The 25085-nt window shown below is 42.1% G+C and overlaps 1 protein-coding gene across 14 annotated transcripts in view; it reads left to right on the top strand.

Annotated features, from left to right (window-relative positions):
* The first annotated feature begins 344 nt into the window (after window positions 1-344).
* LOC116322699 (calcium/calmodulin-dependent protein kinase type II subunit gamma) overlaps window positions 345-25085 on the top strand; it is a 40971-nt gene continuing 16230 nt past the window's right edge. For 5 of the 14 annotated variants that reach the window (XM_031742844.2, XM_031742838.2, XM_039616586.1 and 2 more), the window contains exons 1-13: window positions 345-587; window positions 2612-2706; window positions 10579-10638; window positions 14184-14238; window positions 14461-14526; window positions 18991-19063; window positions 20390-20492; window positions 20955-21038; window positions 21341-21435; window positions 21862-21984; window positions 22129-22212; window positions 23473-23515; window positions 24304-24366. In XM_031742844.2, coding sequence (XP_031598704.1) covers window positions 523-587; window positions 2612-2706; window positions 10579-10638; window positions 14184-14238; window positions 14461-14526; window positions 18991-19063; window positions 20390-20492; window positions 20955-21038; window positions 21341-21435; window positions 21862-21984; window positions 22129-22212; window positions 23473-23515; window positions 24304-24366 — 1009 coding nt within the window. In that variant the 5' untranslated portion in view covers window positions 345-522. The remainder of the gene's footprint in view (window positions 588-2611; window positions 2707-10578; window positions 10639-14183; window positions 14239-14460; window positions 14527-18990; window positions 19064-20389; window positions 20493-20954; window positions 21039-21340; window positions 21436-21861; window positions 21985-22128; window positions 22213-23472; window positions 23516-24303; window positions 24367-25085) is intronic. The other 9 variants (XM_039616584.1, XM_039616587.1, XM_031742840.2 and 6 more) reach the window with 5 other exon arrangements.

Raw genomic sequence — 25085 nt, 5'->3', positions numbered from 1 at the left:
CGACCGGTGCAGTAAAAACGCTGCAGGTTGTTGCCTGCAAAATAATTTGAAAGAAATGAGAAGAGACGGATCTTGGATGCCAACTCTGTTTCTCTGGACCGTCACGTGGCTCTTGTACACTTTAGCAGCATCTCATTGTGAGATCCACTGCCCGGCAAAAGATGAATTATTTAATCTAAATGACTGAGAGAACATTTCACCATCATCTCCCCACATTTTTCAGTGACTTCATTGAATTGGAGGCCCCGCTCTCATTGCTGCACGAGCCTATTCTCGCGAGGATTGCACCTCTACTACACATACACACACACCACCATCATCATCACTCCTCCTCTCGTAGCCAGCCCCTCCCTTTCCGTCTCTGCTCGCCTCTCTCCTCTCTTCAGTCTTGCCTGCCTGTCAGAAAGGTGCTTTAGTATTGGAGGCTAGGCTACCCTCCTCTCGGACCCCGTACGAGAGCCTGCCGCCGCAGCTGCCGCCGTCGTACCCCAAGGCTCGGGCTCCCCTCTCACGGCTCCAACCATGGCAACCACCGCTACTTCCACCCGGTTTACTGACGAGTACCAGCTTTACGAGGAGCTCGGGAAGTAAGCAGCCTCAACGTTACAGTGTGCATCGTGTTTGTCTTGTCGTTTTGTCCCCCACCCCCGCAACCTCGCCTCATATTATTTCTGGTTAGCCAGCTAGCAGTGATAGTTAGCCAAAATTGCTTGTAGACTTAACTCTGCTGACTGCTTTTAGTGGTCTGTCAGTGCATGCTAGCAGGCGTGTGCTATTGTCGTAGTGCAGTCAGGCTAAATAACCGCTGCTATAGGCTAACAGCTGCTCCCGCAGTGACGGGAAGAGCGCACTAACGTTCAGTTACTAGCCAGGGAGCTACCACTCTGATATTGATAAACTGGCCGAGTTAGCCGACTAGCGTTGCGTCTTTTAATCGCTGGTAGGGATGAACAGAAGGCGCAGATGTTGGTGTATGAGCAGCTGCTGGCCTTTCCGCGTCTGGTAGCCGGTGTTTTCTGGTCTGCTTGACCCGTCAGCCGGGCCCCGAGAGACGCCGGAGACGTAGCCCTGTGACATTTCACCAGCCCACGGGGCTGGCAGCTCTGTGCGGGCTCGACCTAAGGCTGTGGTCGCTAGCTAACTAGGCCGACCCCCCCTCCCTTTTTTCTTTTTTTCTTCTTCTCCAAGCAGCTGCAGATGATTTGTGTTACTGTGTTGAGTAACGCTACGTACCCCTGGATCAGTTAATGAGGAAGTTATTCGGTCCAAGCTCTGCCGCTTTTATGTTTGCACTGTAATACCTATAAGCTCCGCGCACCAGCTGTCCCCTCCATCATGTTATCAATAAATGAATCTCTGTTATGTCTCCGTAAGAGAGCAAATCTGTGATTTCTGGGTGGTTACAAGGGCAATTTGGCGTTTACTGTGTAAGAGGCATGACGTGTTTTCTCGGTATTTTGATGACGGCAGAAAAATCGGACTGCTACCTCCTCTGCTCCAGCAGCAGCGACAGCATCTGCTGTTCTTGGCCGGCTAAGGCTTTTATCCCTCAAATCAACAGCAGGGCGACGCTGGCCGTATAAAGATACACTGCCCTTAATTTCAGCTGCCACTTCCACTCTGTCCTTTGTAATTGACAGTAATCGATGGCACTGATTACATAGCCAGTCCACTGGCACACACGCACACACCTACAGATCTTCCCTCCACTGCCCCTGATCTTCCTCCAGACCGACCACTTACCCCGGCTTATCTTTCTGCACCTGTTTGATAATGAATTTTGCTCCGTCATAGCTTATTAATGTCAAGTCACGGACTTGTACTTGTGTCACCTGTCGCTTCTCATTTACTGGTGAATCATCGAGACCAGGAGCAGTGTGCAGCAGAAAGGAGCAGCCCTCCATATATCATCCACAGCATTAGAAAAACAAAAAAAAGGAGCCCTTCTTCTCTTTTGGGGAAACTCTTGAGGGCTCGAAACTGCAGGTTGTCCAGATGATATGAAAACCATGTGTAATTACATCTTGTGTAACTGCTCAGACTGGTAGAATCACCAGAGCCACTGTGCGAGCATTCATCTAGGTCAATATGAAACTCCTCAGAGTGGCAGGCGTCTTGTAGTGTGCACTTCCTTTTATGTTTGAGCGCATTTCTGAGTGTGAATGTATTAAATGTTGACGATTGTTGTGTGAAACGCAGCCCAGTCTCTGTACTGCCTGTTGCAAATTGAATTTCCTCTTGGGGGGGAGTAGGTTGCATTGTGTTGTGTGCATATCAGAGATTAGAGAAAGTACTTGGTCGTTCATATTTATAGCTGCTTGAGAAGCTTGTTATGACTGCTGGTTTGCTTGATTGTCTCACCTTTTCAGCTTGACTGCCCCTGTTATAGTGATGTAGTATATGATGGCTGTAAAATAAAAAAATAAAAAACTGTGAGTGTGAGACAGAGACGGGCAGAGAAGGGGGGAAAGGGTGAGATTGTTAGTATTCACAACAAACCACTGCCACATGTAGATGCAGCTTCAAATGTCACACTTTGTGTGTGTGTGTGCCAGAGAGGCAGCGTCTGAAATGGAACTGATTTTTGGTTGTTTATGTTCTTTCTTCTTAGGGGAGCTTTTTCAGTGGTGCGTAGGTGTGTAAAGAAGTCATCAGGACAGGAATATGCTGCAAAAATCATCAACACTAAGAAGCTGTCTGCAAGAGGTATGCTAACACCACACTCACTGACACAGACACCGATGTGCATTTGCTTTGTTTGTGATAAATATTGAGAAGTATAGCTTATTTTATTTGTACGCACTGATGCCACAGAAAACCATATTCAGAAGCAGTATAACAGGTTTAAATTCATGCTTGTGGGTAATCCAGTGCACTAATGCTTAACAAATCAAGGTACTCACCTTATCGTTGTATAAATCCCATAAATTCAGTGTTGTTGAAAAGCAGTTCCGTCACTGATTTGTTTTTGTTTTTTCATCACCTCCTGCTGTGGCTTACCACAGATATTGAAGTTATAAAATATCCCAATATTGTCTAGAAAAATCCTGCTTATTGGAAATTGTGCAGAAACAGAAGTCCCATGATTCCAGTTGCAGAGGAAATCATTTATTGGGTCGTTTTGTCCGTGGGGAGTTCTTATCAGAATCTTCTCTAACGCTCTTTAAAAACTCTGTATTAAATAACTCTCAATCGCTCCTCTGTGGTGCGAGCAGACAGCCGCTGTACAATTAATTGATTGGCGCTGCTGCTGCTGCACAGTCCACACCTGAATTTTATTAGTTGCTGCACTTGTGTGCCTCCCTGCAGACGTTCACACCCACGTGCTCATGCATGGTGTGGCGTGTAATGTTGCAATGATGACGGGAGCTTATGTCACGATGTCAGGACCTTCCCTGACTTCAGGTTTTCTCAGTTTTGTATGGGCCAAATTAGTGCCGCAGATTCCTTTCTGGTGTTGACACACACACCTAGCTTCCTTTGTTCTCCTTTCCTGTACTCTTTTGTTACATCTTTGCCTTTCTTTCTTTCTCAGCCAGCCTTTCTCTCACTGCCTTTCTCTCGTCTTGCTGCAATGGGGGATTGGTTTGTATTGAGGCTAATCCACTTACGCTAAATGTATCTCATCAACCACTAAGACCCCACGGATTCCTTAGGCGCCTCCCTGTTGTTGTCTGTGTCTGATGGCATTTGTGTGTCTGTGTGAAAAGGGAGACTGAGAGAGAGCGGGAGTTATACTAATGGAGCATGTCTGTTTTGTGTGAGTGTGTTGTAATGCTGTTATTGTTCTATCCCTGCCATCAAGTGTCCACATAGGGCAGCTACCAGTATTAATGTCCCACCAAGGAAAAGTACAGGCTCAGCAGAAAACTGTTGGCTCTTTGCAGAGGCATGGAGTACAATGTAGGTCTGTGCATATCTGTGTTTTTGCCAGGGGAGAAGAAAGCTGGCCAGGGGAGGAGGAGGAGGAGGAAATTTTCAACAGTGTAGTCTTGCAAGAAACTTGGTGACACTCCACACCAGGGGAGGGAGATAAAATGAGACAGAGGAGGAGATGCAATAGACTGAACAAAGGAATGAATTAGAGAATTTGGTGCTAATAGAAGTATTGCAGTAGTCTGTCTTGACTTGCTGACGCAAGATGCACCTACACACAAACACAACAACGTCCACACCAGGCGGCCAGTGCATGAGCAGGCAACTTGCCCAGTAGGATTTGGGTGGGGTTTCTTTTTTTTGTCTGTCCTTTTTTCTTTTTTCTTTTTTTTAAAGCCTGATAGGGCAAGTGTGACCTCTTGCGTGGCCTGGTGGGTAAGTCTCCCAAAGCTCTGGTAAACACTGCAGTAATCTGAGGGGGAGGGAGGGGGAAAGGGGAGACAGGGAGGAGGAAGGAAGGATGGAAACCAAAAAAACAGGAAGGAAGGAAGTGGGTGATGTTGGCGGGGGGGATAGATAAATGTAGGGAGTTGGCTGTGGTATAGTTTTGTCCACAGGCCCTTTGGGATGGATGCAAGTGGGCAGCAGCATGCGCAGTAGGCACTGACACCCACCTGGTTCTCACTGTAAAAAAATGGAGGCTTTCATTTTGGCAGCTTTAGCTAAAAAGTGGGGTAGGGCTTTGTTTGGCTGCCAAAGACTTGTGAGTGTAATTAATTAAAATGACAGACTGTGAGGTAAATTGTGAAAAATGTAACAAAGTAATGCAAAGTATTAAATCTGCACTGGCGTAGCATGAGTCTATCTGCGCAGTATGAATGCTCTGTTTTATTTTGTTGATTGGAGTGACTGGAAGGTTGATGGCTGCTGCATTGTCTGCAGCAACACTGTGTGTGTGTGTGTGTGTGTGTGTCTGAGAGAGAGGCACAAACTGTCTGCTTTAATACTACTTTAATATTTTTTCTTCTCAGCATTTTGTGCTCCTACAGTTAGTGGCCTGGGGCGATATAATTGTTCCAGTGAAATGATTTCTCTTGCGGTATTTTACAAATTGCACTTATTGCTCAGCAATTTCATCGCAGGTTCATGGCTCATCTCCTGTTGCCAGAGTCACTTGTTACTGTTATTGTTAACAGCAAACCAGTCAGATTCATCTGTTTTCTCTCTGAAGGAGGCTTAGAATTACTTTTCATAAAGTCTCTTTGTTCCATGATTTTTCTTTGGGTTTTTTTTTTGGTTTTTTTGTTTGTTTGTTTTTACAGAAATTGAGCAAAAAATGGTTTTCAAGTAAATGATGCATAAATATATATATATATATAAAAAATTCATCAATCTGTAAATTTATTTAAATATGAAAGGTGTTAAATCACTGAAATTGCCTACAGAACGATATGTATACCTGTTAAACCAGTTATTGGCACAAATCTCTAATCAGGCAATCACATGGCAGCAAACCAATGCATTTAGACATGAAGACAACCTGCTGAAAGTGAGCATAAGAATGAGGAAGAAAGCTGATTTAAGCGAGTTTGAACGTAGCATTGTTGTTAGTTCCAGATAGGCTGGTCTGAGCATTTCAGAAATCTACTGGGATTTTCCCACAACACCATCTCTAGGGTTTACAGAGTGTGAAAATGCCAGAGGTCAGAGGAGCATAGCCAGATTGCATCAAGCTGATAGAAAGACGCATAAACTCAAATAAACAGTTGTTATAACCATGGTATGCAGAAGAGCATCTCTAAATGCACAACACATGGAAGCTTAAAGCAGTTACAGCAGCAGAAGAACATACTAAGTGCCCTCCATATGAGCTAAGAACAGGAAACTGAGTCTACAATTAACATTGGCTCTCTAAAATTGGGCAAAAGAAGATTAGAGAAGTTTTTGCTGGTCTGAGTCTGCTGCAAAATTCAGCTGGTAGGGTCAGAGTTTGATGTAAACGACATGAAAGCATGGATCCTTCCTACCTTATATCAACGGTTTAGGCTGCTGGTGTAATGGTTTAGGGGGCTATTCTCACACTTTGGAGCCCTTAGTACTAAACCATTTTAAATGGTTGGTCTAAACACCACAGCCTCTCTGAGTATTGCTGCTGACAGTGTCCTACCTTTTATGACCTCAGTGTGCCGATCTTCTGATGGCTTCCTCCAAGCAGGAAAGTACATCGCGTCACAAGGCTCAAATCATCTGACTTTTTTTTTTTTTTTTTTTTTTTTTAAACAATGAGTTCACTATATTCGAAAGGTCTTCACAGTCACCTGATCTCAATCTGATAGAGCACCTATTTGATGTAGTGCAACAGGTGTTGTGTCAATATGGACCAAAATGTCTGAGGCATGTTTCCTGGGCCTTGTTAAATCTATGCCACAAAGAATTAAAGCAGTTCTGAAGGCAAAAGGAGGTCCGACCCAGTACTAGCAAGGTGTAACTAATAAAGTGGCAGGTCATTGCATATTAACAATGTTTTCTGACTGAATGACGTAGGGAATTTAAATGACAGTTCAGACTCCCTTGAGCACCTTTTATGCTTTTAATTAAGGAGGCACTAAGTAGTCAGATTGGAGGGGAAAATGAGCCAATCATGTTGCGTTAATACGTGCACACAGTAGAGGTTCGAGACTATTTCGGTTGTGTGGTGGCAGGCATTTCTAATTATTATCATACAATGACATGCTTATTAGAGATGGAGGTAAAACTTCACATGCATAGTAGGGAAATATTATAGGACAAAAGCTTTTAAAACCTTTTGTTGAGGGAACTGGTTTTATATATATATATCCCAGTGACAGTCGAATCAGTGTTATGCCTCCCTTCTCGTTCTTTTTGATAGTGGCTTTAAAATAATTTCTCAGAAGCAGCATATTGAGCAACATATTGGGCAACATGTTGCGTGTGTAGCACGGCTTATTTAATGATGACCTTTTTTTGTGTGTCTCTTATTGAAATACTACATGTTTTTTACTTGATGTGTGCTTTTTGTTTGAGAACATTTCTGCTTTATAGGACAAGTTTTGCCATACTTTTCAAGGAACAGGAAAAACAGTTTTACATCTTAATTGTATCGTATATTTTCATTCTTAAACCACAAGTTTAAGAAAAATAAGCAGCATAGAACCACCTCTAGTAAAAACTTCTCTGAAAGTAGTGAACCCCTAAAATAAGGTTTTGTAGCTGGTACTGACATGGTTTCCCTCGTTTTGTCAGTATTTCCCGTCCTAACATTTTGGATGTAAACTTGCCTGAAACAGATTGAACTGGATCCTCAAGCCTTCAGTCAGATTGTCAGCTTTGTGTGGCAGAAAGAGGGGGGTGTGCGTATGTGTGTCAGGTCCTCTCCATCCTTCTCAGCTGATGTAAGATGGCTGTGGGCCCGCCCCATGGCAAAGCAGATGGCCAATTAGAGAGCAGCAGGAAGTGCCAGTAATTACCCTCCAGCCCTCTCTTTCCTGTCTTCCTCTACCACATACTCTCGCACCAACAAATAAGGAGATTGAATGAATTAGTGAGCACTGCAGTGACACTGCACCAGGGTAGACGGCTGTACACAAACGCACACACAGAAGCTTGCGTGCGCGTGCACACAGACACACACAGGGGAGCTGTGATCCTCTTCTAGCAAATGGACGTTTCATGTAATCCTCCCTCCTTCTCTGTCTGTCTGTCTCTGTCCTGCGTCACTGGTGTAATTAGGAGGTGGTTCAGGTCTCTCCCTTATTCACTCGCTTTCTCTTAGATGAGGGAAATCTACACCTGTAGCGAGACAACAGGGAGGTTCGTGGAAAAGAGATTGTGGCACGGTGTAGGAGGACGGATAAACAGATCTTCAGCAAGTTAAAAAAAAAAAAAATGGAGGTGAATACAGCAAAGAAAGTAGGCTTTCATGATGTGAAGTCTGCAGCTTTTCATTATGATAATATTAAGTACAATAAACAAATTTAAAAAACTGAAGTGGACATAAATTGTACACTTAAATTCAAAATTTTTCCCAGGTTTATGGAGAGCGTAGGTGCTGGGGTTAGAGCACTGAGGTGGTTGGGGGTTTTCTAATCGTCTTGTATATTAAATTATTGGCTAGCTTTGGCTTTAAATATAATAGGATATGTTTATATTCATAAGTAACTAAACTGAGTTTCTAGAGCAGCAACAGTAATATCTACAGCAGCAAATATCTTTCTATAAAAAAACTCAATTAACTAAATATGCATAGGTGGATTAAAAATGCTCTCTTCATAGAGCCAAGTTTACAATAATATGAAAAGATGTGCCACGTTCAAATGGAACAGAACAGGTAGCATAACATACTACATTCAAACAAGCGGATAAAAACTGAAGATTTCACATTTTTCCGCAAATTTACGCCTCCTGTCCAGCAGGTTTGAGAGAGAAGCCTTTGCAGTATTGGGTTATTACTCAGAAAGGTTTTTGTTGAACTTAAAGATGAGCTAAGTTAACAATTCTGGTTATCTTTCACTTTTTTTCCTGGTTTGCAGCCTTTCTTCTGCCTCTGTGTTAGCTGCAGCTCGAGAAACCAAAAGTCATACTAGATAATGCCTGTCATTGGTGTTTTTGGGGGGGGGGGGGGGTTTCGATCTCCATTTTTTTATTTAAAAAAACAAATCTTAGGCATGATGTATCTTGACTCAAAAGCCAAAGGTCATATGATGTATGTTCATAAAGCTTTTGTTCTAATTGCTTTTCAGGCAACCATTTATAATGTGTTTATAACACATGTTTGTAAATATAATTTATCTGTCAGCGTTGGTAGAAATGCCAGCCAGAAACCATCTAGAAAAATGCAGAACAATAATGCTGCTTTTTATAGTAACATGCTGTAATGCCTGTGAACGCTATACTGCAATATAGAAGAACAGCTGGGTAAGGTGATAGTTGATTACTCAGCAACAGCATGTGAATTTTATCTGAGGTAGTTGCTGCGCTGGGGAAATGAATGCAAATCTTAGTGAGTCTGTGTCTCTGTGGTGTCATCGCCATGGAGCTGTTGAGTTGGCTTCACCATAGTGATAAAGCACACACACTGAGTCATTCTTCATTACAGTTACCCCATGTGACCTCTGACCTCAGCAGTTGCATGGCTTCTTCCCATGGTAATTAGATGGAGTAGTTTAAAAGTGTCGTGTGGTTTAGACCTGCAAACCCTGCACAAATGCACTCGTGTAAACGCACATTGCTACAGGACTTGGACAAATCCTCAAACAAGGATGTTGGTTTGGAGATGAGGCAGGTGTGTAATCTTTGTCTAAAGTGCAAATACTGCACTGTCCATAACTGAGCTTCGCAGTAAACCCTGTAGCACATACACTCACACATGCATGCAAACCGCTGCACCTGTTGCTACAGACAGACTTCTTCGTTTGATTTTGTGTGTTTTTGAAAACCACATGTGCATAAATGCTAGCACTGGAGCTCAGTTTTAATTCACATTGTTAGATTTCAGAGATAGACCGTCTCTACATGCAAATGACTGTATTGCTACTGCTTATGAGCGTTGGCCTAGTTTATTCTTTCTGCACATAAAACACATCTTCATTTAAATATTTGCATACAGAGACACTTTTGTGACTGACAGCTGCTGTACATCGTAATTCCCCAGGAAAGCGCCCGATGACTAAGTAGATTTTTAATACTAAACATCTGTAGCTCAGTTTTTAAGAGGAACACGAGTGCCTTGGTTTTCTTGTGCTCTAGTCTCAGGCACTGAAATTTTTATTTGGGATGGAGAGAACATAAATAATGAAGGTGTGTGCTATACTTGGGGCTTTGTAAAAGGTGGCCCTTCTCTTCTGACTGAAGGACATTAATGGGTATATTGCTGACAACACCACAGTGTGTAAAAACCAAACATTATTGTTCCAAACATTTGGTGATAATGTAGCACCTAGCAGGTGAAGACCCACACCATAAAACCACATTGTCCCCCATTCAGCATTGCATGTCACATGGCTGAGACTCCCTTTGCCTTTCCTGTATGTATTTCTAAAAATAACTGAATTATGAAGATTTGTTTTAGGGATGAACTCTTTTACTGATATGCATACTTAAGCAATATAGAATTAGTTACATATGCACCGATTAAATTAAGCTCTAATAATCACTATGAGCAAGATATAGGAAATTATTATTTTATGTGTAAAGCAATGTCAGGTTCAACAGTGCATTGGTGAGCAACGGTACACTGATGCACTGGGACAGTAAACCCAGAACAGCATAGCTGACTTAAACAGGCTCATTGTCACAAATACTGGCTCTAGCTTTGTAAGTCAGGATCTTTAACTACCTATTTATGATAATATATTGTCTGTTACTTTACCAGAGCCAGTTCTTTTACCTCTCTTCATCATAAAATATCTGAAATGTTAATAATATTTCACATCACTTTTTGGAACATGGAGGAAGTGCAAAATTAATGTGGCAAACTAGATGATCATCAGCTGGTAACCTCAGTAAATCCCATCTCAGCGCTAATGTTCAGCTCGCTTAATAGGTGTTTAGTTATTTTAATCCATCTTGTACAGCTGAACATATGTTTTGTTAAAGCACCTCAAGTGGAAATTATATTATGTTATTAAATACTTTATTACTGTGGCTGAATTTGAATAAACCTTTTTTGTTTTGTCTACACAGATCATCAGAAGCTTGAGAGAGAGGCTCGTATCTGCCGTCTCCTGAAACACCCCAACATTGGTGAGTATCTGACCAATGAATGCAATCCTTGTAGTAGTTATCTGCAGCAGAGAATTTCACAAATATTGTTTGTGAGGCTTAAGACATCGTTGTAAATAGAAATGGTTGTTAAAATGCAAAGAAATAAGAGGAAAGAAAAGCGAGTGATTTGACCTTGAATTAAGATATTTTTTGTTCTAATATTATTGTGGTATTTCAAAGCAGAGCTGCAAGTGGGTGACTCTTATGTAATAGATCATTTGGCGTGTTACGCATACCACATACTGTGGTTCTGGTAGGATTTCTGGAATATTTAATTAATGCACTTAAAGTCTTCATAATCTGTTTATAGAAAACAGAATAAACACTCCAGTAACACTGGCATAATGTTTAACTCAGAGACGTCAACTATACGATGATGGATCATTTGAGAGTCAGCATGCTGATTACATCGAGGATTGATCTTATCTGAACAGATATGAAGCAATTCAAGGAAACTGGAGATACTGATCTTGAAGGTTTGACTGTAGGCCTTTTTTTTTTTTTTTTTTTTTCCACCAGTAATACCTGTAAATCAATAAAATCCCTTTACTTTTAATCTGGTGACCATCTCCATTACTAATCTATAGCACAGACTCTTTGAACACGTTGTAATGTGTAACTGTACGTGCCGCTGTCACATTAGACATAAACAGAATCACAGGGAACGCACTGAGTGGTAAAATAAATACATGAATTTGAGTTAATGTATTTATTTTCCAGCTTGTGCTTGTGATGATCAAATCACAAGATTAATCGTTTCCTGCAGCATTGCTGTCGTATCTTATTTGCAGCAGCAGGGTTTCATTTTGTTCATTTTTTTGAAATAATCTCTGAAGATCTCCATCACCCATTCCTCTAATGTCTCTGCGGTAGGCAGCGGTTGAATTGTTGGGTTGATAACAACTTTTTGCCTATACCAATGTTTGGCTGTTAGATTACTAACGACACACTGATCAGGCTGGTTTGCACCACTTTCTGCTAAAATCTACCCTTTGTAGCAATCATGGAAGTTATGGCGTATTATAAATGATAACAGAAACATTTGTTGATGACATCGCCATCACTGATTTAAAAACAAATGATATGAACAGTGCCATTCAGAGTAAGAGGTCACAGAATCTTTGGTCAGTTTTTGGGAAAATCAGGTCAGGATATTTTCCACAGTCCTTTTTTTTTTCCTTGTATGTAGCACACAGCAGGAAATAGGCTGCTTCAAACGCTTTCGCACTACTGGAAATACTCATAGGCGAGGGAGCTGCATAGATAGAACATGCAGGAGGCAGCACATGTGACGCCCACTCGCTAACGATGAATGCACCAGATTATTAACTGCGATATTCACACTTCAGCTCAATCCGACATCACACGGAGTTTGTGCTTGGGTGCTTGAAGGTTAAAGACCGTCTAGAAAGGTTTAGACCTAAGGTGCATGTGTGAAGACGCCTTGAGTGTTGCCTTGAAGCTGACTCTTGCTGCGTGTGTGTGTGGAAAAATTAAGATCATCAAGGCTGACTTGTGAGAAATGTTCTCTGCCTTCTTTACATAGTGATATTTTTTTATTTTTTATTTTTTTACCTTTCTGATGGAAACTCATATCGCAGTGATATGAATTATACATCTCCTCATAGAGATGTTCAGGAGAGATTGGTATTAAAGGGCACAAAGGGGAGAATGACAAAATCAATGACACCTTTCTCACTGCACTGCTCATTTCTATTTTCCTCATGTCCTAGTTTTCTGAAAGCCCCCCCCACCCGCGGCGCTCATTTGTCCCTCACCTACTTTTCCTGTTCTTTCCCTCTCTATATACATTTCGCTCTCATGTCCTTTCCCCCTTTTCTGGCATATTTTGGCATCGTATACGTTCAAACTTTAGACAAAAGAGGGCATGAAAATGAGACAGATGGAGAGACGAAAGCAGGAGTAGGAGACAGATGGAGGGAGAGCGAGAAGATGGGAGGAGGAGTAAAGAACAGTCGCTCTTGTTTCTTGCTGCAGGGGCCATCCTACTTCATCTTATTATACAACTGATATTCGCTTTACATAACAATAAGTTTCTTTCTTGACACTAAACCTAAGCTGTGTCTCAGGCCCGTCCTGTAACTCCTGGATTGTGCAGCCTGGATCCTGCTTCGTCATTCTGCTGCTGTTTAGTTAAGTTGACAAGCTGAGAGCCGCGGCGGTTACTGCATAACCGCAGAATGAACTCATTAGTGCGTTCGCTACTTCTGTTTCAGACTAGGGGTTTGGATAGCTCAGCAATCAGGAAACACAAAAAATAACATTTCCTAGACTGGTTCTGGTCTTTGTAGGTCTTTGTTTGCAATTAATTATTTTAGAGGTTTACAATTGGGTCTTGTTTTGTGCTTTCTTATTAAGAATGAGGATGTTGTGTACCTGAAACAGGCGGCAAAACAGAAAAACAAAATGCTGTGAGTGGACATGTAAAAAGAAGAAAAGGATGCATGAGTGACTGCTCTCTGCTTGGGACAAAATACCCCTGTTTAGAGGTGTCCAAGTAGTCTAATGGTTTAGCACAGCGGTCCCCAACCCCCAGGCCTCGGACCGGTACCGGTCCGTGAGTCGTTTGGTACCAGGCCGCGAGAGTTGAGGCTCAGGTGTGAAATGTATGGTTTTCAGGGTTTTTATCGGTTTTCAGCGTTATTCTGTTATCGTTTTTATTGTTAACTCTGTTTTCCTGGGTCTTTTCACGTGTGTTATGAATAAATCTTTTTTTCGGTACCGGTACTAGTTTTATTTTGTTGTATTTATCCGCGACACCTTCAAGGCCGGTCCGTGAAAATATTGTCGGGCATAAACCGGTCCGTGGCGCAAAAAAGGTTGGGGACCGCTGATTTAGCATATACCCTGGTTTGTTATCGCTCCACATGGTTCCTATTTAGTCACCACCAACTATCAAAGACTCCCCCAGATTGTCTAAATACATAAATGTATATAGACTCTTTTATGTCCTTTCTCTATCAGCAAATATGTTTGAAGTACTGTTAAAGCTGAAATAATAATAAGTTAATTTGGATAAAAGTGGGCTTTTGACAGGGCTTTACTGTTTGGGTCAGACATAGCTTTAAGTAATGCTATCACAACCTACAATTACAGTTGCTTATAGTCACTCCTGCATCCTAACCCTACTGTGTCCATTATAAAGATGTATTCTAAACCACCAGTAATTTTGCCCCAAACAAAGTCCATTCCAGAAACCATCACTCAGTTGCAGTAATTGCAGGGAGAGTATGGTTGAATTAAGTGCTCACTAATTGCCTAATCATTGGGTGTGCTCATATTGCTGTGGTTAAGAAAGGAGAATCAATACATCACAATCATAAGTGACATTTATTTTTCTCCATGTCTGCCTCTCTTCTCTTCACATATTTATATTTGAGCTTTGTCTTTTTGTTTTTTCAGTTTACGTGAAGCTTTACAGCCAAACAGAACAGTATTTTTATTTTTTTTTATGTCTTTCACTTAGCTGCTGTCAGTCTCATTTCCCACCCTCTCTCTTGCAGTGAGACTCCATGACAGCATTTCAGAGGAAGGCTTTCATTACCTAGTCTTTGACCTGTGAGTATCCTCTGCACACACACACACACACACACACGCACACACACGCACACACACACACACGCACACACACAGGCACTTGAGCGCGCACACACAGTGATATTTTATCCATGCGTGTGACTGCGGTTTGTTTGTGTATGCTAACAACTTCTCTGTTATTTGACTCCCTGTCTCTCTCTGTCTCTTTCTTCGGACCCCTTCTTCCTTCCCTTCCCCTTGCAGGGTGACAGGAGGAGAGCTTTTTGAAGACATTGTAGCCAGGGAGTACTACAGTGAGGCTGATGCCAGGTAAACGTCCCTTAATGAAGCTGCTCTTCCCAGACGCTATGTAAAATATAAAGAAATACACAATGTGATGATTTGCAACTCATTTGAATTCTATATTAATTTGAAAATGGTGCAATGAAAACATATTGACTGGCATGTTCATAGTTGTGTTGTATCACCTCTTCAAAAAACAAAAATGTGACGTAAAATCCTTGCTCGATAAAGGATTTTCAGCTGCTCAACAGTTTGGAATATTTTTTTTCTTTCTTTTTGTGGTGCGGGGAATATTTTCAGTGGATGCCAGGTTTGTTGGACCATTATGCTCATTTAAATTCAGTTATTGTCATCCTGAAAATAATCAAGGTCTTACAAAGAGAAGACGTTGACTGGATGGCAATATTTGTTGCTTCAAAACCTAAATATACATCATTTGGCATTTATGGTGCCTTCACAGATGTGCAAGTTATTGATGCTGCGTGCACTAAAGCACCCTCAAACCGTGTTGAATCCATCAGGAATGCTGGCTTTTGAACTGTGTGCCAATAAGAAGCTAGATGCACTTTTTACTCTGCAGGACGTGCTCTTTGCTTCTGTGTTCACTGAGAATGGTGTTTGGATTTTAGAAAGTGTTCTTGGGCTTCTCATTTACATTTTGTCTGAAGGCCAGACGATGTTAGTTATTAGCCTTGTTCCTCGTCTGTAGAGAGGTTTTTCAGATTGTCTGAATCATTTAAGATTGTGTTTCATAGATGTTGACATTCCCACTTCTTTGCCATTTTAAGTTCAGAAATGATTTTACTTTTGCAAAATAATGGATGGGAAAATCATTAATGTGGTGATATCCTCTGTTTTTATTAAAATAGAGGATATCTCTTAATATACACAATTGTGCTATTGACCTGTTAACCTGATTGGTTGTGAGATATTACACTAAGTTTTGTACTTCAGCCTTCTGCTCAGCACCCAGGTTTTGTTTTGTTTCTGGCTTTCATAACCTGAATATGTGACGCAGCACAGGAAAGGCTGGTCAGAGATGCAGACTGAGAATCTGGCTGCGTACAAAAACTGCTAAGCAATGATGCAACCAGACTTTCCTATATTTCTGTGGTTTAGGTGAAGTTCTCTGTCTGAGGAATCTCTCAAAACTGTAATGTAGTCCAAAAAAAGTCCAGCAAAACTGGAGCACAACCACAGACATGCCTAAAGGTAGAAACAGACCAGTGCACGGCAAATTATGCCCCCTTTATGAAGCTGCTGACATGACCTAAGTCTTGATCTATTTACACTGATGTTAAACCACAATAATTTAAAGACTGGGACAATGTGGCATCTTCAAGATTAACAAAAATACATAGATTTTGGGTTGGGTTGTTTTTGTTTGTTTTGTTTTTTTCAAAATTTGAAATTTAAGAAAAGCAAAACTAATTTTCAACTTTATCCTGGTTTTCACATGCTGTGCTATGGATGTATTTATATATGTAAAAATTGTCCTCATTCTCAACATTGTGTTGTTTGTGCACTGTTTTTCAGTCATTTGAGTTTTACAAATAACCCAATCTTTTTTGGGATATGTGTTTTCTGCATGCAGACACACGATGCTGCAGACAAACAGCATAATCCCATTAAATATATAAATACTCTCATTTTATGAACACACAAGCACACAGCGGTGCATGTAATTGGCTTTCTGGTATTCTTATCAGGAAATGCATTTACTTGTCAACAAGTTCATTGGTTCCCCACTCTCCCCCTTCTCTCTTTAATCACGTCTCACTCTGTTTTCCCCCCATTATAGTAAAAATGCAGTTCTGTTCTTTTTGTTTTGTTTATTTGTTTTTGTTTTGATTTAATAAACTGTGACATTTAAATGAAAATTTGTTAAAGATATACTTTCATACGTCGAGCACCCTCCAGCTCTACAAGCCAGTGATAATCAATCAGCTAGAAAGTGTGTAATCCAGCCTCGTCACTGCTATATTATTTAGAAGTGAGTGCAAAGGGGTAGAGAGTAGCATGATGCTAACTCCAAAATGTCTCAGCTAACAGAGCACAGCAAATGTTGCGTCGTTGGCTGCAAGAGCAAATATAGGAGTGAGTTTATAATGTCTGTAGTCTGTGCATAATAACCTACTGTGGATAAGGTTGAATAATCTGTGCATCTTAGTGACCTTGAAAGACTCATTCAGACATGTGAAGTTTAGATTAACTTGTATTAAAATAGGCGTAGTATAGGACCATTCAAATAATACTGAAACAATTGCACAGTCAACCAACAGTTCTGATTATCGTTGCCTTTTTATGAGGCAAAAAACGCCAGTTCTGTCTGCTCGGATGTGAAGACTTGTATTACTGTTCACTGAATGTGTTTAGGGGACCTCGCCTTGGCAACTTGTGAAATTTTATTTGGCATTTTACATGATTTTCTCTGAATTTGTTGGTGTTGTTTCATGTAATCTTTCTGTCTTTGTTTGCGCTCTCCTCCTGTGGCTGTGTGGTGGGCAGATTATGAATTCTGCCTGAGTTAGCGTAGGGGTCTTCGTTCTTACATAAGGGGCGAACAAACCCACAGAAACCAAGCCATATGATTTAAGCCTGGGCTTCACTCTTTTTAGGAAGGTGACATCTGACCCATTAACCTGAACATGAGCATTAGAGAGTGAAATCATCACCCGGTGCCACAGTGTGTAAGACAGTAAGAGGATGGTCTTGTACGGGCATGTAAGAAAATTTCACAAGACGCGTAATGTGCCAACACACTCCACAGGATTGTGTGAAACATGCTTTTGAGCCAGTGTTGAGAAATAATGGCAACGATATCGGTGGCAGCTGAATTGACGCCCCCATTATTAGAATTGCTACTGGGATACAGATTTATTGACTGGATGGTTGAAGCCTTCCCACATCAGATACGTAGTATTTGTTCTTTAAGCTACTGTACCTGGATAATGGGTTTGAAACATAAAATTGATTGCTTTTAGGGATCACAGTAGAGATGCAATTAACAGCTAGTGTGCTCATTAATTAATCGAGTTAACTGTTTTAACTGGTTAACTTTCTTGGCCGTCAAGCGTATATTACATAAGCTTTATATCCACGGTGACGTGTTCATACTGCTTTTTTTTAAATACAGCTAAAAGTCAAAAAGGTGCAGTTTTTCCAAAAGCTGTAGCAATGCAGTATTAGTGTTTTGCCTGGAAAACGGTTATAGCTGGGTCTTTTGACTATCATTCCATCACTACATCTCGCTTTTTTGAAATGTTTAATTCATCACTCAAAAGCCAGTGTTTCCCACACATAGACTTTACTTGGCAGGCTGCCCAGGTATGATAACTGCAGCCTTGCCAGCATTATTTTCTTTTCCAGTTGTCCAAGAACGTGAGGTTGTCCGTGATTGACTTACTGGGGGACATTTTTGCCTCACTCTTATACTGAAACTTAAATCACTTCTAACTAGCTGCTAGCTAGTTAGAAGTTTTTGTGTTTTCTTCAACCAGTTTTCCATACTAGGACGATATGGTCCTTAACCCAAGGATCATATAGGCTGCTTGGAAGAATTATGTAATTTGGCTGTCTTACAGAATAATTCTCATCTTTCAAGAAACATTTGCATTTTCTCTCTAGCCCAAACTGGTCGAGGAGTTACGCTAACGTGAAACACAAGTGGTAAAATCTAGCCAGGGACAGATTTTTCTGTCTGTGTTCAGACAGCAGTACCTTTTGAATGCTTTCTGCTACTTTGATACACCAAATATCTCTGTAAAGCTCGTTTTCTCTTCTTTCTCAAACTGTATGATTTTTGTCTCACAAACGTGCATGTAAAATAGGACTGCCGCCGGGCTGAATCATTCAGCTGCCCAATGGTCAAATGGACTTCAGCTGACTGTAATTCTTATTCTGCTCTGGAGATCAGTTGCAAGCTAGAGAGCCACTTCAACCAGAACCTGCAGCAGGTGGAGAGCTGGCTCTGCTGTTACGCAGATGTGACTAGGGCTGTGCAGCAAAGCAAGGAGCACAGTTTCCAACTGCTGTCTGAGGCAGTGGAGTTGGTTCTTGGGACAAGAGGTTCACTGAAGAGGCAGTGAATACATTTCTGTTTTGTATATTTGTCACAAGGGACTGGGCAATTAAAATATTTGCAGTGGAGCACACACACTACATGCCACAAATAGAATCTATTTCTGTGGGAAACGGTGCAGGTTGTCTGAACTTATTTTTTTGTCTGTCTCTGGAAAATATGTAATCCTTTTGTGCGACAGCTCCAGTTTCATGTTGCCAGTTGTCACAGTGATCAAGAACGATGTCAGGTTGTTGGGGGGGTTTTTTTCTTTGTTTTTTCTAATGATGGCAATACCATGCATCCTTTTTGTTTTCTGCCTGGCAGACAAGTCATGTGGGGTAAATGTGTGATGTTTTTTGTTTTTGCAATGAAGGGCGGTGACTGACACGTCTCGCTCTCTCTCTCTGTCCCCTCTTCTCTCTCCGTAGTCACTGCATTAGTCAGATCTTGGAGAGTGTCAATCATATCCACCAGCATGATATTGTGCACAGAGACCTCAAGGTGAGTGGCTGCCCGTTTCCATGACAACCACGCTCTTACACATGTACACGCACACACACACCTCTGCTCGTGGCCATGGCAACACACAGATGGCTCTCAGTTGCTCCATCTCTCTTCCTCTCCCTCTCCGCAATTTTTGCTTCCATCCTTTTTATTTTTCCCCTGCATCCCTCTGCCGTCTACTGCCCCCGCCCTCCTCTGTCTGTCGTCAGATCTGTCATCCTGCCTGTCCTTGACCGGGACTGTGTGTGTGTGTTTTTGTGTGCGCGTGTGCATAATCACATGATGTATGTTCATGTTGAGCACAGAGACGGTGAGTCATGATCACGTGGAAGAGTTCGTCTCACCTATGGCAAGGATTCAAGAGCTCATACGTGCACAAGCTCACTCGTGAGGGGGCTGTGTTTGGGCGGAGGCATAGACGAGCGTGACATCACACCACCCTTCAAGCGTCAGGAGATTTGATTTGTCCCAAATTGCTGATGGGTAGAGATGTAAAGAGCAGAGGATGAGGATGGCTTCTCTGTTGCCTGCAGTTTTACGTTTAACCCAGTTTAAGTTGATGAGATGTTAATAATATATGTACTGAATTTGAAACTATGAAGTGAGGGCCAGGGGGGTAGGGGGGAAAAACGCTATCTCAAGGGATGTCTGAGACGCATGTGGGCGGCTTTTGTACGTGCGCACACTATGTCAGAGAATAACCTCGAGCGCTGCCTGTCTGATTTGTTGGCCTTTTATCCTGAGTGGGCTTTTTACTGCGGCCCTTTATGTCCCGCTGCCCAAACAACGGCCATTTACAACACTGCCGCACACGCCGCCTCGCGCTAAGTACACTTTCCATTTAGCATGCAGTCTGCAGCTCTACCTAAATGACTCCCGAGTGGTTTCCATGGCTACGGACCCATGCCCATATACGGTGTTGGGGAGATTCTCAACTACTTATCCTCTCCCTACCTCCTCTGTCTCTCCATCACGCTCTCACACCTTTATCCCACCCCCACATGCTGTGTCAAACACATCAAATATAAATATTTCTGAGGAAAAGCTTTACTGAAAAGTGCCTTTAACTGCCTGTCTCTCACTGTCTTGATCTCTGCTTTGCTCTGTGTGTGTGTGTGTGTGTGTGTGTGTGTGTGTGTGTGTGTGTGTGTGTGTGTGTGTGTGTGTGTGTGTGTGTGTGTGTGTGTGTGTGTGTGTGTGTGTGTGTGTGTGTGTGTTGTGTGTGTGTGTGTGTGTGTGTGTGTGTGTGTGTGTGTGTGTGTGTGTGTGTGTGTGTGTGTGTGTGTGTGTGTGTGTGTGTGTGTGTGTGTGTGTGTGTCTCAGCCTGAGAACTTGTTGTTGGCCAGTAAGATGAAGGGAGCCGCAGTGAAGCTGGCAGACTTTGGACTTGCTATTGAAGTGCAGGGGGACCAGCAGGCTTGGTTTGGTAAGAAAACAAAAACAGTGACACAAACACGCATATCAAATGAGCAGGTCCTTTACCTGATCTGTTATTCTATCTGGGTGTTTAGCACTTGATAGTTCCTACACCGGGCATGAATCACTGCTGAACAGGCTCTTTCATACAGCAAGACACATAGATTCACATCTGCTGTTGCTTTGAAGCCACAGAATATTTGCAGGAGCATTGCTTAAGAGGCTCACTGCCACTTTCCAGGTCATGCTTAGGTCATTGTGTCTTGGCTAACAGCCAAGCTGCCAGCACTTGGCTGACTCTGTGGCGGGGATGAAATGATTAATGGGTATTTGCTAGTGACTCTACACTATCATAATCTGGCCCTGCGTACGGGTCGCTATAATTTAAGCTGTTTATATAACGGCATGAGAGTAGCCTTTACCGGGAGTTTAATAAAAGTTAATTGTATCTTCTGATTTATCTGTTGGGCAGGGTTTGCAGGCACTCCTGGCTATCTCTCCCCTGAGGTCCTGCGGAAGGACCCTTACGGCAAGCCTGTGGACATATGGGCCTGTGGTGAGTTTTGACACCTGTGTGTGCCTCAGGTCAAATGAACCTATTCAACAGCTTTTAAGTATCATTTAAAAGTAAAACTGTTTTTGTAGGGGTTAATGGGAATCATAAAAAAAAAGCATGATGATCTTGCAGCCTCTCTCAGAGAGGTGACTTCATTGTGCTCATAAAGTGTTGCAATAACTAAGTTTTCCCTTTCTTACTGTTGCATTTCCTTGTCTTGATTTTATTCTTTGCTGCCCACGGTAAATGGTATTGTAACATGATCTTTCTGAATCACTTCTCCCCTCTTTGTTTCCTGTCAGGTGTTATTCTCTATATCTTGTTAGTGGGATATCCACCATTCTGGGATGAAGATCAACATAAACTCTATCAGCAGATCAAAGCTGGGGCATACGATGTAAGTGTGTGTGTGTGTGTTAGGTGTGATGGGTGCAGTGCAGGGGTTTGCTAAGCAGTTTTTGAACATTTAATAGTGTCCAATTGAGATGTGGTCCAAAGCTATTGATCCTATCAGGGCCTTCCTGACGCATTGCAGAGGGTGTGTGTGAGAGAGAGTGTGTGAGAGTCAGAGAAGGGGTATTCTCCTCTCTCAGTCGATAAATAATGAAGTCACTTTTCAGCCTGTTTGCAGGGATTTGGTTTTAAAACTGCAGCATGTTTTCTGTGAATCCAACCCCCCCCTCCCTTCCATAATCTTCCCTATTTTAATGAGTGAACTCAAGCACTGGTTTCCATATGGCATGGATCTGCTAGAAACCCATTTGATCAGCTCACCAGAAATCTCTCACAACTGACGCATCACTTGTTTCTCCTATTTCCTCAGTTCCCGTCTCCAGAGTGGGACACGGTGACCCCAGAGGCAAAGAACCTGATTAACCAGATGTTGACAATTAACCCAGCCAAAAGAATCACTGCCGAACAGGCTCTCAAACACCCATGGATCTGCGTAAGTACTCACCTAAAACACAGAGTACATTATGGAGAAACGTAGGGATTTACCATATTAAAGCCTTCACATAACTATAACTCGGATTCATACGTGCCCTGAGAATCTGTTGATTTATTTTGTTCCATTTTTGTCCCCTTGCAGCACCGTTCTACAGTGGCGTCCATGATGCACAGACAAGAAACAGTCGAATGTCTCCGCAAGTTCAATGCTCGCCGAAAACTCAAGGTAGGTTTCTCAGGCTTTAAACCAGCCTTGATTGGTTACTTTATTATTTTTTTTTATCCTATGTTTTTAAAGGGCTGGGACAAAATATCAGTGTGGAAGTATATCACATCTCTTCCTCTTGGGAGATGTGATCTATCAGTCAATACTTTTATTAAAAGATGTAGGTGCTCTTAAAATATTCATCATTCCAGTTTGATCTGTCAGCATTTCATGACTCGAATGGGGCACATGGCAGAGAAAGATCATATAACTGATTAATTGAACTGAATTGAATAATAATGACAAGACACAAAGACAAAACAGTGCAGTGAATAAGTGGATGCTTTCTGCTTTTCCCTTGTTTGGTGTATTATATGTTAAGCTACATAGATATCATTGTGTATCTTAGATAATTGTGCAATGTAGTTGTGATACGGGTGTTATTGTGCGTGACATTTCATGAGTTAGTTATTGTGTAAGCATAGAAACGTAGCACAAAAATAAGGAAACGTGTGTTTGGACGATTGTTTCTGAGTTGTAACAATGCAATAGTGTTGGAAAGCTCCTGTTCACGCTGTGTGTCTGTTTTTGGACGCACAGCTGTGCATCTCATTCATTGTCATTTGCTGTGAAGCTGTTGAGACCTGCCCTGTCTACTATGTCATTTTGACAAATATTTTGGATTGTGAGAATTAAAATATTAAGGTTTGTAAATTATGCTGCTTTGAGGGGTTGATATCAATCATCGAAACTATCAGCCAAACCCTGAGATCACATGTCTGACAAAGTCTTTGATCTTTTTCTTTCTGGTGTAAAAGGTGAATTCTGAGAGTTTCTAAATTGCTGCATGTGAACATTTTACTTTTGAGAACCTCTGCTTTTTTTTCCTCTATTGGAAACATTTTAAATGTCAACCAGCTCCAGTTACTGTAGTTTGCATTCACTGCCACTGATGCAAACTCATGCCTCAAGTATCAGCTATTCTGTTTTGCCGCATCATTTAAATTAATTTGCATAGAGGAGTGTAGGGCTTTGAGATGTGAGAATGTACAGTTAAAGGTGCATCTCCCCAGACAGCATACAAGTTTGTTTTTTTGTTTTTTTTAACATTAGGCACAGTTTTACAGACAACATTAAGTATTCACTGCATTTAAAGAAAATGAAATGCATGCATAGCAGTTTAAAAAAAAAAAAAGAATTCATGTTAAATAAAGAAAAACGCCATGCTCTCATTATACCTCCCCTCACTTCTCTCTTCTCCTTCCTCTCCTCCTCCTCCAGGGAGCCATTCTCACCACCATGCTGGTGTCCAGAAACTTCTCAGGTGGGTGTGCCCTTCGCCCTCAGCCTCCCACGCAGCACATGCAGAGGGAGTGGAGGAAGGAAAGTGGATAGAGTCCTCTGCACCTTTTTTAACCCCCTCACCACACACGCACGCTCACCCACTCATTCTCAAAATAACAATGTTTTTGTGTGCGCCCAGGAGTTTGCTTGCTTACAACATTAAACTGAACTGAAACACGAAGCTCCTTTGTGATATGATAGAAATATTGTATTACTGGATTATTATGAGTGCATTATTATGTATGTTAGCAGGCTAAAATTTGATATTCTGTCATGTACCAGATTATATGTGGGTGTCAGTTATGTCCTTGTCTGTGCTAATGTATCTCTCCCTGTGTGTATGTGTGTGTGCGCGCGTATGTGTTCCTCTTTTCTGCTGCCCATGGAGCATGTTTGAGAGAACAAAGCCTAGACTTTAATGAGATTTTTCTTTTTTAATGTTTGGGGGCAAGTGTGGTGTTATAAAACCAGGTGACTATTAAGATTCTGTGTTTTTTATCTCAGCCTGCTGAGAGTGACTTGTTTTCGTTGAAGCCTTGTTCTCAGCCTTTAAGTAATTGGTCAGTCGATGGCTAATGATTTCAACCCTGGGCCTAGGAATCCACAGGGGTGCACGTCTTTGCTTTGGCCCATTTGTATCAAAGTCTGAGATGCATCTGGGCTGTAGCCAGCACCCCCTGTAGCTTTCTCGGCCCATGACTGAACAGCATGAGATCGACCTGCATAATTTCCATAGCCCCTCCCAACTGTAGCATTTCTATCCAATAGTGGGCCGGCAGCATACCAACTCTGCTGCTGCCGCCTCCTCCACGGCCTCACTGGCTCAGGAAGGTACGTCCCAGAGACACGCCCATCCACTTCCTCTTTACATACACAGCTACTTTCTTTCATGGAACAGGGTTGGCCCTCATCACCATCCCCCAAATCCTGCATGCAGCCTTTGCAAGCATCCTCATCAACATACACACCCACAAGCATGCATCCCCTCACAGATTTTGCTCATTTAGGGGTATTGTGTAGCAGTCATGTAAATAAGCTTCACTTGAGTTTACGTCAGCCTGCACTAAAAAGTGCTTTTTACATTCACACATCAGCGCCATTTAATCATGACCTCGTAACCCACATTTCATCTTCACTTAGTTATGGCGTCACTTCCAGCAAGCTCCATCCTGACCTCCAGCTGACCCCTTACGTCTCTGTGCTCGCACAGGTCGGACTGGGGCAGGGGATGAGGAGGGGCATGTATCCTGGGGGCGGGAACTCACATTGCAGGGGGCCGGCAAGAGCTGGGTTGGCGTGCTGCCATCGTCAGACCTGGGTTTGATGGGACAAAGGAAGAAAGTTGGATGTTGAGGAGCTAGAGGGGAGAATAACTGAGACGGGGGATGGGAGTGCTGACTTCAGTACCACTACTGTTGAAAACATCACCGTTCCTTCCCGATGAATCACTTGAGGTTAAAGGCATCCCACGTCTCAACTCCCCCTCTGAAGGTCTGTTTTAGTACTTTCAAAACAAAGTTCCCCCTTGAGACAGGAACCCCACAAGCTAA

Source organism: Oreochromis aureus, linkage group 8 (genome assembly GCF_013358895.1).
Source record: "Oreochromis aureus strain Israel breed Guangdong linkage group 8, ZZ_aureus, whole genome shotgun sequence".
NCBI classification, from domain to species: domain Eukaryota; kingdom Metazoa; phylum Chordata; class Actinopteri; order Cichliformes; family Cichlidae; genus Oreochromis; species Oreochromis aureus.
This window is presented reverse-complemented; position numbering and strand designations above follow the sequence as displayed.